This window comes from Leucopleurus acutus, assembly GCF_964270905.1.
Source record: "Leucopleurus acutus genome assembly, chromosome: 1".
Lineage (NCBI taxonomy): Eukaryota > Metazoa > Chordata > Mammalia > Artiodactyla > Delphinidae > Leucopleurus > Leucopleurus acutus.
Window position 1 is genome coordinate 122119339 of NC_139142.1, and position 13666 is coordinate 122133004.

Here is a 13666-nt window from a genome sequence, read left to right on the forward strand (position 1 = left end):
CTTCCCAGACCAGGGCTCAAACCTGTGTCCCCTGCATTGGCAGGCATATTCTTAATCACTGAGCCACCAGGGAAGTCCATCTATCCACTTTTGCACTGCTCAGCGTAACGAAAAGTTTAGGTATATGACCTTCACCATAAAGTCTGTCCCGACTTAGTAGAACAGAGGTAGCATCTTCCCTGAGCATGAAATTACTACAGAATTTCATTCATACAAAAATTCATTTCTGGGGCTTCCCTGGTGGCGCAGTGGTTGAGAGTCCACCTGCCGATGCAGGGGACGTGGGTTCATGCCCCGGTCTGGGAGGATCCCACATGCCACGGAGCGGCTGGGCCCGTGAGCCATGGCTGCTGAGCCTGCGCGTCCGGAGCCTGTGCTCCGCAACAGGAGAGGCCGCAACAGTGAGAGGCCCGCGTACCACAAAAAAACCCCACAAAAAACAAACAACAACAACAAAAAAATTCATTTCTATACATCCCACAAATACTTATATTTTAGCTTATTTATAATGTAAACATTCTATCTTATGTAGTTTAATGTTTGTTCCTCTATTAATGGTGTATGTATTCCTGAAAACTTTTAACTATTTAAGCCTTTTTTCACACTATGATAGAAACCTTCATTCTATGAATGAATATAATATTTCATCATTGTACCTATAGATAGGAACATTTGACAACTGCAAAAATTGAGGCATAATGATAAGTAATTAAGAGAGCTCCAAATGGTGCCCATTCTTATCCCTAATGACACGTATAATCAAAGAGATATACCACATAAGCAAGAAGGAAGTTTGGGCCATCTGGCTCAGGGAAGTGTCTGGGGTTTTGTTTTGCTTTCTTTCCTTTGTTAGGACTTTGTCATCTAGGGCTTTTCCAAGAAAGTGAAGCTTTAAAACTAATCTAAAAAATAGCAACAGTCTCTCATTAGAGGAAAATCAGGAAGATAACAGAATTTGTTCACAAAATTACCACGACAGGCCTGGCAGTCATTCTGGAATTACTGCTGACAATAGCTGAGAAAGTTATGGTGACGCTTTCCCTGGATTTGACAGGTATGAGAAAGCTCGACAGCAATAGCAGAAGTGAGATAATTAGTTAATGGCTACTAAGAAAGGGGCATTACAGAGCGTGGAGAAGCAATGGTTCCAAAAAATAACCCCAAACCACGAAGATGCTGGAAGTGTGGGAGGGCTGCAAGGCAAGTGGAGCTGGCAGGTGAGTTCTTCAGAGAGAAACAGCAATGGAGGTGTCATTGTGTCTTGTGAACAAACAATCACAGGTTTCTGATTTGTGACTAGAGAGACATTAATCTTTTATTTTTACATCAAATTTTGCTATTATTACATGACTAAGGTCAGAATTCTGTTTCAAAACAATTTATTTGTTTTAATTTTTAAAAAATCAATTCATAAACAAGAGTGATCCCATTATTTTCCTTGCACTGGATTCTAAAAGAGCTACTTGGGAATATTACACATAGGAGTTGAAAGTTTTCCTTTAGTTTGAAAGGGGCAATTTGTAAACCTGGCCATTACAGAGGTAGTTGCAGGAAGAAATGCAAACCTGCAAGTCATAAGTAATTCGAAGTACAAAGTTATGTCCTGCACAATTTCCCTTCTGATAATCAATCTCTCTTTTTCTATTACTAGTGTAGATTTCCATCTTTCTGATCCTGGCCACACACAGTCAGAATTGTAGGGTGGTCACTGGAAGCCTGTTTATTAGAGCAAAAACCTCTGTTTATTGAACACTTACTATGTATCAACACTGCTACAAGTGTTTTATAAAAATTAACTCATTTAATCTTCAAAATATCACTATAAAGTAAGATAATAATAGCATTGCCACTTCACAGATGAGGAAACTGAAACACAGAGAGATTGAGGCTAAGGTTATAGACTCAGTCCCAAGGAGGAGAGTTACTGTAGTCTGTCCCATGGTAAAGACAACACTAACCAAAGCCAGCCACATCTCAGATGCATGCACTTAGTCACAAGAAACAAGCATGACTACTTGTCAACAGCCTTCCTCATTACTGAGAGAAGACTTCCAGTGTATGACCTACTGTTGGTGGTCAGTGCACATGACAGACACTAACAATAATCCAAGATCTGTAGGTGATTTCTGGAGCACAATTCACACTTCATTTTTCAAAAAAGATGAAAAATGTACCAAATCCCACTCTAATCTATCTCTTAACTTGAGAAAAGACTTGACAGAAAACAAGTGAGAATAGAAATGAAAAGGTTACCCCTCCCCTCAAATCTGTAAGAATCTGGAGAAAACTTGAAAAGAATAGAGACCCTGACAAAAACTGTTATTAGTAAAAATTAGGTAAAGCATATAAGAGTTTTGAGTTTAAAAATGTAATGCCCACTACTGGGCATATACCCAGAGAAAACCATAATTCAAAAAGACACAGGCACCCCAATGTTCATTGCAGCACTATTTACAATAGCCAGGTCATGGAATCAACCTAAATGCCCATCTACAGACAAACGGATAAAGAAGACGAATGGTACATATACACAATGGAATATTACTCAGCCATAAAAAGGAATGCAATCGGGTCATTTATAGAGATGTGGATGGACCTAGAGACTGTCATACAGAGTGAAGTAAGTCAGAAAGAGAAAAACAAATACTGTATATTAATGTATATACGTGGAATCTAGAAAAATGGTACAGATGAACCAGTTTGCAAGGCAGAAATAGAGACACAGATGTAGAGAACAAACATATGGACACGAAGACCAAGGGGGGAAAGCGCGGTGCGGGGGAGCGGGGGATGAATTGGGAGATTGGGATTGACATATATACACTAATATGTATAAAATGGATAACTAATAAGAACCTGCTGTATAAAAAAATAAATAAAATTCAAGAAAAAACAAAACAAAACAAAAAAAAAACCCAAAGAACTGTGAGCAATAATGAATTGCTGTAGTTTGAAACCACTAAAGTCAGGGATGGTTTGTTGCACAACAACAGGTAACTTGAACAACCTCTGTCCTGCTATATACAGGCCATACTGCTGTATCAATGTCCCCAGCCTAACGTTATCTGTAGACAGAAATGGGACTGGAGAACCGCAGTGTAGAACCCCTGAGTGCAAGGAGGTAGAGTGTGGAGCTCTGAACAGACAGGCCTCAGTTAGAATACTGGCTCTGCCACTTACAAGCTGTGACCTTGGGCCAGCAACTTAGCCCTCTCCTATGTATGAGTCCAATTATATGACACTTTTCTTTAAAAGGAACAGAATGAGATGGAGAAACTTTTCATCCCAAGTGGAACTAAGACAAGAAAGGAAAGAATTATTCAATTTTTTTCAGCTGTTCTGCCAGAAGCAGTCTATTTCTGACTTGGCCATTCTCACAGAATATGATACAAAAATAGAAGAGTTGTGCCTGAATTACCCATTACAGAAACTAATGTCATATTTGAAGAAGATCTGAGAATTGGTTTGGGAACGATCTAACTTAAAGTCACTGTACTCTTGGAGTTACAGTAACATGTCATTTTGATTTCAAACCATGTAACACAAAACACTAAGGCAGATTTATAAGCTGTTTTTCATGCATTTTTGTGGGAGAGAATTACATTGGTACAAACTATCAACCAACAGGCAGCAATTTTGCTAAACTCTTGGGCATTGGTATTTATAATATTCTAGGACAGAGGGCTTACCTTTCAAATAATTTACCTCAGTCTGAAATAAATTCATGATAGGCTATGTTTTTTGCACATAGAACACGTTAAGGTGTAAAAGGGAATTACAGAAGGGAAAATCTGATCCTCAAAATTACATTAAAAATGAAAATTAAAATGTTTATTGACAAAAAAATATATGCAATAAGTATGTATGTACACAGCTAATTAAGCACCTTTAAGTCACTTATGAAGAATAAACAGCATAAAACAAATGTTACATTTATGGACAAATGGGGTCCTCTCTGCAAAGAAAATGTTCTCTGTTAGTAACAGCATGGGCACATCTTACTTTTACTGATAGGTGTCTAAAATGTACCTCTGTCCTTGATGGAATGTCTTCAGTTTCTGCAATTTCAGAGCTAAAGGTGTATTCGGACTCATTGCTGCTGTGGGTGGAGTCTGTTCTCTTGTGTCCAGGCTTAGGTACATTCTGCAAGACAAATAAGCAGTTATAGTTAACACAACATAATTAAATAATTGAACTAGGCATAGTCAAGACAGCATCCACCTTAACTCAGTTCTAATCCTCACTCGCTGACTTAATGTTCTCATGCCCAAACGATCTGTTCCATGTTGTATTAACAAACTCTTACAAAAGGGTCACCTTCGGAGCTCCTCAAAGAATGAGAAAGATGCACCAGGAGGGCATGACAAGCACAGTCACAAAGCCAAATACTCAAACAAAAATCATCTGTGATTACTGGCAGAGTCCGCTTTTTAAAGTTGTGAGTGGCTAGTCGCACTGGGTGAAGCATAGGTATGATGCCTCAGCATCTAAGGACTGTAACTGACTTCCATGTTGCAATCAAATAAAACCTACCAAAAAGTTCATAGGATATATTTAATGATAGCATAATCATTTTACTGCACCGTATTTGGGCATAAATGGTAAAAAGAAAAAAAAAAAAGTCAGGGGAGGGGGGTTTCCACTTAGGCGACTACAATTTCTGTTAGTTTTATGCCTGAAGCTGAATCTCTGGAGTCAGCAGTGGGAAGGATGAATGTGCAGAAGAGGCAAGGAAGCTGCTCGAAGAATCCTGGGAAGATCCTTGGGTTATTAATTCAGGGAGTCCAGGTGACACTTTTATGGCATGTGGTACCTATGAACTAGTGTTCAGAAAGTTTGTGGGGAACAGAAAAGTTAAGCAATTGTAGTCCCTTCCTTTCTGTAGGAAAAGGGGTTAGAGAATGACTTGAAGGAAGAAGAGATAAAAAGGCTGGGTTTGGGCCCCTCACTCCTAGGGTGCCCCCAGCAGAAGACATGGAAATGTTCAGTGGCCTGGATTTTCTAGGGTTACAAATCCTGAGAGCTTCAGAAAGGCCTCCAAGAGCTTTGGGATCTGTCCAATTTCCTTTACTCCTTCCCAGGTGCAAGAAAAGAGCCAGAAGCCACAAAGGGCTTTTTGCCTCTTTCCTTCCAACATCCAGGCGTATAGAGAGCAGACCCATCTGTGCAACCACAAGGAAGCCAGCCCCCAGGGGCAGTTGAAAGCCCCTCAGCCCCGCCCAACCTGTATGTTCTATGTTCATTAGTGTAATTTTCTTCTTTTGTGTGTGTGATATCTTTGTCTGGTTTTGGTATCAGTGTGATGCTGGCCTCACAGAATGAGTTGGGAAACTGCTCCCTCTTCAATTTTTTGGAATAGTTTGAGAAGCATAGGTGTTAACTCTTCTTTAAATGTTTTTTGTTGGGAGTTTTTGACTGCTGATTCAATTTCATTTCTGATATTTGATCTGTTCATATTTTCTATTTCTTCCTGATTCAGTATTGGGATATTGTATGTTTCTAGGAATTTGTCCATTTCTTCGAGGTTGTTCATTTTATTGCCATGTAATTGTTTGTAGTAATCTCTTATGATACTGTGTATTTCTGTGGTGTTGCCTGTAACCGCTCCTCTTTCATTTCTGATTTTATTTATTTGGGTTCTCTCTTTTTGTCTTGATGAGTGTGGCTAAAAGTTTATCAATTTTTCTTATTTTTTTCAAAAGACCAGCTCTTAGTTTTGTTCATCTTTTAAACTGATTTTTAGTCTCTTTCATTTCCACTCTGATCTTTTTTTTTCTCCTTCTACTAATGTTGAGCTTTGTTTGCACTTTTTCTAGTTCCTTTAGGTGTAAGGTTAGATTGTCTATTTGAGACTTTTCTTGTTACCTGAGGTAGCATGTATTGCCATTAAACTTCCCTCTTAGAACTGTTTTTGCTGCAGTCCATAGATTTTAATCATTTTGTTTCCACTTTCATTTGTCTCCGGCTATTTTAAAAATTTCTTCTTTGGTTTCTTCAGTGACCTATTTGCTGTTTAGTAGTGGTTTGCTTAGCCTCCATGTGTTTGCTTTTTCAAGTTTTTTTTCTTGTAGTTGATTTCTAGTCTCACGGCATTGTGGTGGAAAAAGATGCTTGATATGATTTCAATCTTCTGGATGATCTGTCCTTTGATATGAGTGGGGTGTTAAAGTCCCCTACTATTATTGTGTCACTGTCAATCTCTTCCTTTATGTTTGTTAATATTTGCTGTATGTATTCAGGTGCTCCTATGTTGGGTGAACATATGTTTACAACTGTTATATTTTCTTGTTGGACTGATCCCTTTGTCATTATGTAATGTCCTTTTTTGTCTCTTGTTACAGTGTTTGTCTTAAAGTCTATTTTGTCTGACTCTTGCTACCCCAGCTGTGTTTCCATTTCCATGGAATACATTTTTCCATCCCCTCACTCTCAGTCTGTGTGTCTTTAGAACTGAAGTCTCTCACAGGTGTGTGTGTGTGTGTGTGTGTGTGTGTATTTGTCTTGTTTCTATCATCCATTCTGCCACTCTATGTCTTTTGATTAGAGCACTTAGTCCATTTACATTGAAAGTAATTATTGATAGGTATGTACTTACTGCCGTTTTGTTAGTTGTTTTCTGGTTGTTGTAGTTCTTTTTTGTTCCTTTCTTCTTTTGCTTTCTTCCCTTGTGATTTGATGACTTTCTTTAGTGTTATATTTGGATTACTTTCTTTTTGTGTGTGTGTGTGTGTGTGTGTATCTATAATATGTTTGTGGTTACAATGAAGTTCATAAAAACAACAATAAATGAGGTTCAATCACACATATATACATATACAAATATATTTAATTATTTAAATATGATGATCTCAAGTTCAAACGCATTTTAACAACCATGCATTCTCAGTCCCCTCCCCACGACTAGTGTTTTTGTCATCATATTTTACATCTTTTTGTTTTGTGTATCCCTTAACTACATACTGTGGATATAGGTTATTTTACTACTTTTTTGTCTTTCAGCCTTCCTACTAGATTTATATGTGATTGATCTACTACCAAAACTGTATGTTTACCTTTATCAGTGAGAGTTTCCCTTTCTAGTTGTGGCCTTTTCTCTCCTGCCTAGAGAAGTCCTTTTAACATTTCTTGTTAAAAGGTTTAGTGGTCCTGAATTCTTTAGCTTTTGCTTGTTTTATCTTTTTATCTTCCCTTCACATTGGAATGATAGCTTTGCTGGGTAGAGTATTCTTGGTTGTAGGTTTTTCCTTTTATCACTTTGAATATATCATGCCACTCCCTTCTGTTCTGCAAAGTTTCTGCTGAAAAGTCAGCTTACGGTCTCAAGGAAATTCTTTCTATGTAATTAGTTGCTTTTCTCTTGCTGCTTTTAAGATTCTCTCTTTATCTTTAATTTTTACCATTTAAATTATAATGTGTCTTGGTGTTGACCTCTTTGGGTTGACCTTGTTTGGGACTCTCTGTGCTTCCTGAACCTGGATGTCTGTTTTCTTTCCCAGGTTAGCGAAGTTTTCAGCTATTATTTCTTCAGATAACTTCTCTGCCCCCTTCTCTCTCTTCCCCTTCTGGGACCCCTATGAGAATGTTATTATGCTTGATGTTGTCCAAGAGGCCTCTCTCAAACTATCCTCATTTTTTAAAATTCTTTTTTCTCTTAGCTGTTCTGAATTGTTGATTTCTACTACTCTGTCTTGCCGTTCACCAATCCATTCCTCTGTATCATCTAACCTACTGTTGATTCCTTCTAGTGTATTTTTAAATTTCAGTTATTGTATTCCTTAATTCTGTTTGGTTCTTCTTTATATTTTCTCTTTGTTAAACTTATCACCATGTTCATTCGTTCTTTTCCCGAGTGCACTGAACACCTTTATGATCATTACCTTGAACTCTTTATTGGGTAGATTGCTTATCGCCACTTCGTTTAGTTCTTCTTCTGGGGTTTTGTCTTGTTCCTTTGTTTGGAATATATTCCTCTACCTACTCGTGTTGCTTACTGTTTGTGTTTATTTCTGTGCATTAGGTAGGTTGTTTAGGATTCCCAGTCTTGGAGAAGTGGCCTTATGAAGGAGACATCCTATGGGCCCCAGCAGCCCATCCTTTTAGTCACAAGATCTATATGCTCTGTGGGTGCCCCTATGGGGGCTGCATGGGCCCTTCTGCTGTGGTGGGGATCACTGCTTGGATGCACTGGTACATTGGGATGGCCCTCGGCCTGCTTGGCTTCCAGGTCCTACCTAGTGCAAAAACTGCCAGCCGGCTGGTGGTGGCTTTGGGTGCTGGTGTGGCAGAGGCTGCATGCATAGCCTGGGGGGTGTCTCAAGGCTGGTCCCAGGTTACTGATGGATGGGTCAGTGACCAGGGTGGCTGGATGGGGGGCTCATGGGGCTGGTGCCAGCTCACGTGTGAGCAGGTAAACCTCTGGCCCTAATAGGCTAGAGGGAGGACTCCAAAATGAAACTTGTCTGCAGCAGTGTCCTCATGGTTGGAGCTCCCCAAAATGCCTGCAGCCAATGTCTATGTCCCCAGGGTGAGCTCCAGTGGCCTCATGCCCTCTGGAAGGCTCTCCAAGGTTAGCAAGTGGGTCTGAACCAGGCTCCTTTCAAATTATTGCTTCTGCACTGGGTCTTGGACATGTGAGATTTTGTATATGCCCTTTAAGAGTGGAGTCTCTGTTTCCCACAGCCCTGTGGCTCTCTTGTACACAAGCCCCACTGCTTTCAAGTCCAGATGCCTGGGGACTTGTTTTCCTGGTGCAGGAACCCCAGGCTGGGGAGCCCGATGTGGGGCTCAGACCCCTTGTGCCTTGGGGAGAACCTCTGCAATTGTGTTTATCTTCCTGTTTGTGGGTCATTTATATGGGGTGTGGGTCTTGACTATACCGTGTCTCCACCCCTCCTACCCATCTTGTTGAGGTTCCCTTTTATATCTTTAGTTTCATAAAATAGTTTCTGCTAGTCTTCAGGTCATTCTTATATACAGCTGCTCTGTAAATAGTTATAATCTTGGCGTGCCTGTGGGAGGAGGTGAGCTCAGGGTCTTCCTACTCTGCCGTCTTGGCCACTCCCCTCCAAATTACCTTGTGCTTTATAACAGATATTTCAGAGCATTTCTGGCCATCTGTGCCATTAGGTTACGTTTAAAGCTGATAGCTGTAGGAACAAGATTGCTAGGGAACTCTTTGTTTCCTGATAGCAGGATAAGTAGAACAGGGAGGGTGCGCAGAACTATTAAAAGTTCAAAATGTACTTTGGCAGATGCAGAAGAGTCCTTGAAATAGATAAGACAATTTATTACAAATAGAGGCTGAATTTTCTTTTCTAGGACTATATCTTTGAAACTACAAAAACTATATAATACTTGATTATATAAATATTTGCTTTATAAGCAAATTTTATTTTAAGTCATTCAACACATAAAACAAAGTCCACCTACACTGACTTTATACTATCTTATAATCCAGTCTTCAAAGTGTTTGACTTTACAAAATATTTATGAAAAAAGTGATATGATTTCTGGGATGTGCTTTAAAACAATCCAATCCACTGGATGGAGTGGGATGGAGGGTAGAATGGGGGATAGAAATGTGTTGACCATTTTGGATTGAGTGATGGGTACATGGAGTACAGGGGGGTTCATTCTACTTTTCTATCTAGTTTTGCATATGTTTCAATTTTTTTTTTTTTTTTGCGGTACATGGGCCTCTCACTGTTGTGGCCTCTCCCGTTGTGGAGCACAGGCTCAGCGGCCATGGCTCACGGGCCTAGCCGCTCCGCGGCATGTGGGATCTTCCCGGACCGGGGCACGAACCTGTGTCCCCTGCATCGGCAGGCGGACTCTCAACCACTGCACCACCAGGGAAGCCCTCAAATTTTTATATATATAAAAAAATCAGAAGTATTTGACTCACAATCATCAAAGTCATCTCTTCCTTGAGGTCATCATATCGTTCTTCCAAGCGACTGAACTCATTCAGAAGGTTCTGATATCTCAGCCTTTCATCATTAAGATCGAGTTCCAGTTGTTTTGTTTCTTCTATTAACTTCTTTTCCATCGTCTCTGAAAGAAAGGAGAGGGAAAAGCATACCAAAGATGGCTCCACAGAATTCAAGAATACAAAGATGGACACTGACTTCCAGTTTCTTTGGGAGGGGTTCTACTTTTAGCACCACTATGATCTATGAAGAGTATTTTAGTGGAGGTAGGGAAAGAGAAAATACCATGACCAAAGAATAATTTATTAATAACAACAACCATCATCTATTGCATTGTTCCATGAACAGAACTAGTTCATTCATTGGTTACAGCACATCCTTCATAAACTTCCACTAGCCATCATCTAGTAACTAGAGTATACATTTTTTTATTATTCTGTTTCAGGCTATTCATAAAATTCTTTTGTCCCAAAAGTCAGAGACATTCCTCAAGCCTCTGGGGGAACGGCAACTTCTCAGCGGACCCAGCTGTACTGCTCTACAGAGTGTCTCCATTCATCTCAGTCCCCAGGTTCTGTCTTACAATTTCCCAACGCTGTGAGCTCCCTTGTCCTATTACTCCCACGATTCTAATCAGGTAAGATCCCCACACCTGGTCCTCTGTTGTTACCACTCCTATGTGCTGCTGGGGGACCTGACCTTTCCATTTACTCACCTCACTCTACTCTCTCTGTTGCCAGGGGCTGGCACTTAGATAGGACATCATCTGGAGGTCGGAGATTAGCCCTTGATTGCAAATCAAGCGCAGTAAAAAAGCCTTAAATCTCAGCTGCACGTTTTATCTCAATGAGCTGACCCAGTCACATTTATAAACATTAAGCTTCCTACCATTATGGCCCATTTTACCCTCATATTTTGTGGCTATATCTTAATCTGCCCTGCCTGCTTCTATTGCGTCACCATTTCTTTCTCTGTCAGCTCCATGAGGGCAAGGGCTGCCAAATGTCTTGTTACAACTGCCTCCCTGGTGTCCAATACAGTGTTTCCCTACCCTAGGGCTTTAATAATTTGTAAATAAATGAATGAAAGGACTTCTTCTCTTCTGTAAATTGCTTTTTATTCTCACAAGTTTGTGGAAGCTGCCCAAGGCTATCAACAAATTTTCCTTAGGCAAATCCACTGTTATTGTCTTTGTTCTTATCTTTCAGTATCAAATAACATTTTCTATTTTCCTTCAAGAATTCTCATCATTCTGGATTTTTCCACTGCATTCTGCATCCTAGCCTCCTTTTTTCCATGTTTTCAATGACTTTTCTCCTTCCCTCTTAATTTTCTTTTCTGGCTCCTTTTCTTCACCTTATCCCTTATTTATGGTTATCCTGTAAGGCTTAATTCCAGATTTTCTTCTCTTTTCTCTATAGTATTCCCTTTAACTGGGAGGAATGGGGCAGTATGGGGAAAACCACAGACAGCTCTCTCTTTCATCTCAATTTGCTTTCACATCATCTCTATCTGGAGGCCCCAGCTGACATCCAAATTTTAATACTCAAACAACTGACCTCGTTAATCTGCCTCATAAACAGAGACTTGTTCCCCTCAATTTCCTCATTACTAATAACACATTATTATTTTGATGACTCATCTCAAAACTTTAGAAAATTTTCAGAAACTTTAGAAAATTTTTACTCCTTTTTTGAATACCACATCAAAAATGATTATATATGATATACAATTCTTTTCATATATTTTCACTCTAATCAAATCTCTTCCTTTCTATTTCTATCACCAATTACTGTAGTTTAGATATATATTTTCTTAGCTCATGTTTATGTACCTGTGGATTCCTTGTAAATTATCACCATTTTAATTTATCTTACAAACAGCAAATGAAATAAATGTCCACATCTAGTGCCTTTTTTTTTTAAGGTGGCAAAAAGTGGTTGATCTTAGGAAAATAATATCCATTGGTTTAGCAAAATAAATAATATACACAGATGCATATACTCATATACATATTAGCTCAAGAATTGGTCCTAAAACAACAGGACTCCTATAAGCCATAAATCATACATATAGAACAATTTTTTAAAAAGTTACATGATACTGACTAATACGAATTGGTATTTGTACCTAGGGAGACCAGATTTACAAGTTCACCAACTAATTCAACCAAATATTTAGAGTGCCTGCCTCCAGAACTCTGCAAATTTACTGATGACAGTCTAAGCAAAGTTGTAACTTATAAACCTTTGGTCTGAGGTTGGTTGGAGTGCAGTAGGCTGGGCCCACATGAGGCTTACCTGTCATCTCCTTAGCCTGCTCCACGATAAGGTGATTGAGGGCCTCTTTTTCCTGCTTCAGCAGAGTATTTTCTTCCTTCAGATTTGATACCAACTATAAAATGAAACAATAAACTGAGATGGCTGCCACAGACAGAGGCAGCCGGATACTGAATACAAAGACCATACATACAGCAGTCACCGGGAGGCACTCCTTACTTCCACATCTCACTGCCTCACTTCTTTGCCGAGTTATATCTGGTCATCCTTCAAACTTGTTTTTAGCACTACCCTCCAGAAAGCTTTCCCAGAAACTCCCTCCAATTATATGTCTCTCCTTTGGGCTACTACAGGACCCTGAATATGCCTCTTTATAGCCCTTATAAATGATTTACTTTTACTTTCCTGATTGACTAGAAATTCTTGGAGGACAAAACTGACTTGCTGTTATTGTTTTACTTTGTACCTTGAGCATTTAGCAATTGCCTGGCACCTAGTAAGCATTTGCGCTTGAAGCAATGATAATGCCTTTTCACACCAACAACCTAATGCAACGTTTATGTGTACTCATGATTCAAGCAGAGAGATTACAGAGGTTAAGAAAAATATGAAAGTCATTTTGGTTTTGGAAATTCACTGAAGACCTTCCGAAGCTCCCTGCTCTCTGTCTTGAGAAAGAGAATTTCATTTTCATCTCCTTTCAAGAGTTTTGCAAGGTTGTAAACTTTTATTCCACATTTAAGCATTGACCTTACAACACTGTGAATACACTTAATGCCACAGAACTGTACACTTAAAACGATTAAAATGGTAAATTTTATGTTACATATAAGCATATTTTACCACAATAAAAAAATATTGACCTTTAACTTTCTATTTCCTGGTTGGATAAGGATTCTCAGGAAGCAAAAATCAAAACCAAAGGAAACTTTGCTAAGTTCATAATTTATACAGTTCACCTTTGGAATAGAATGTGTGCTTGTTATAAGTGAAATTTGAATTCCTTTCTCTAAGCATAAGTTCAAGGCACTCTTAAAGCAACAGCTTTACTAATAAAGAGAAAGTTTAGGAGTTCAGAGACAGAGAAAGCGGGCTCTCTGACTAAGGATCCCTGAAGAACAGGGAACTGAGATTACAGCACTGTGCCACTGCACAAGTCAGGCCAGAAGGTGTTCCTTCTGATGGTCCAGTGTCTTCCCTCTGTGCTGATAAGGTCTTAACGTCTGCTCTCAGTAGAAAGGTTGAGTTCTCTATGTGCTCTTGAGAGAGGCTGCTCTTTGTCAGAGTATGCAACCAATCACCTGTGGTGCTTTTTCAAAATACATGTGCCTGGTCCACACTCCCAGACCTTGGGCAGGTATCTTTTTAAAAACTCTCCAGCATATTCTGAAATACACTCCTGGTTAAGAACCACAGTTCTGCTGGACCTTCTAGTCTCCTTGGTCAGGCTAACTGGCA

The 13666-nt window shown here is 39.4% G+C and overlaps 1 protein-coding gene across 1 annotated transcript in view; it reads right to left on the bottom strand.

The window, feature by feature from the left end:
- The window catches only part of MYO5A (myosin VA), a gene marked incomplete at its 3' end in the record, with an annotated part of 180568 nt that overhangs the window by 40994 nt on the left and 125908 nt on the right, over positions 1-13666 (bottom strand). Inside the window, exons 23-25 of the mRNA XM_082847112.1 lie at positions 12230-12323; positions 9905-10053; positions 4030-4143 (exon numbers count right to left, since the gene is read on the bottom strand). Coding sequence (XP_082703238.1) covers positions 4030-4143; positions 9905-10053; positions 12230-12323 — 357 coding nt within the window. The remainder of the gene's footprint in view (positions 1-4029; positions 4144-9904; positions 10054-12229; positions 12324-13666) is intronic.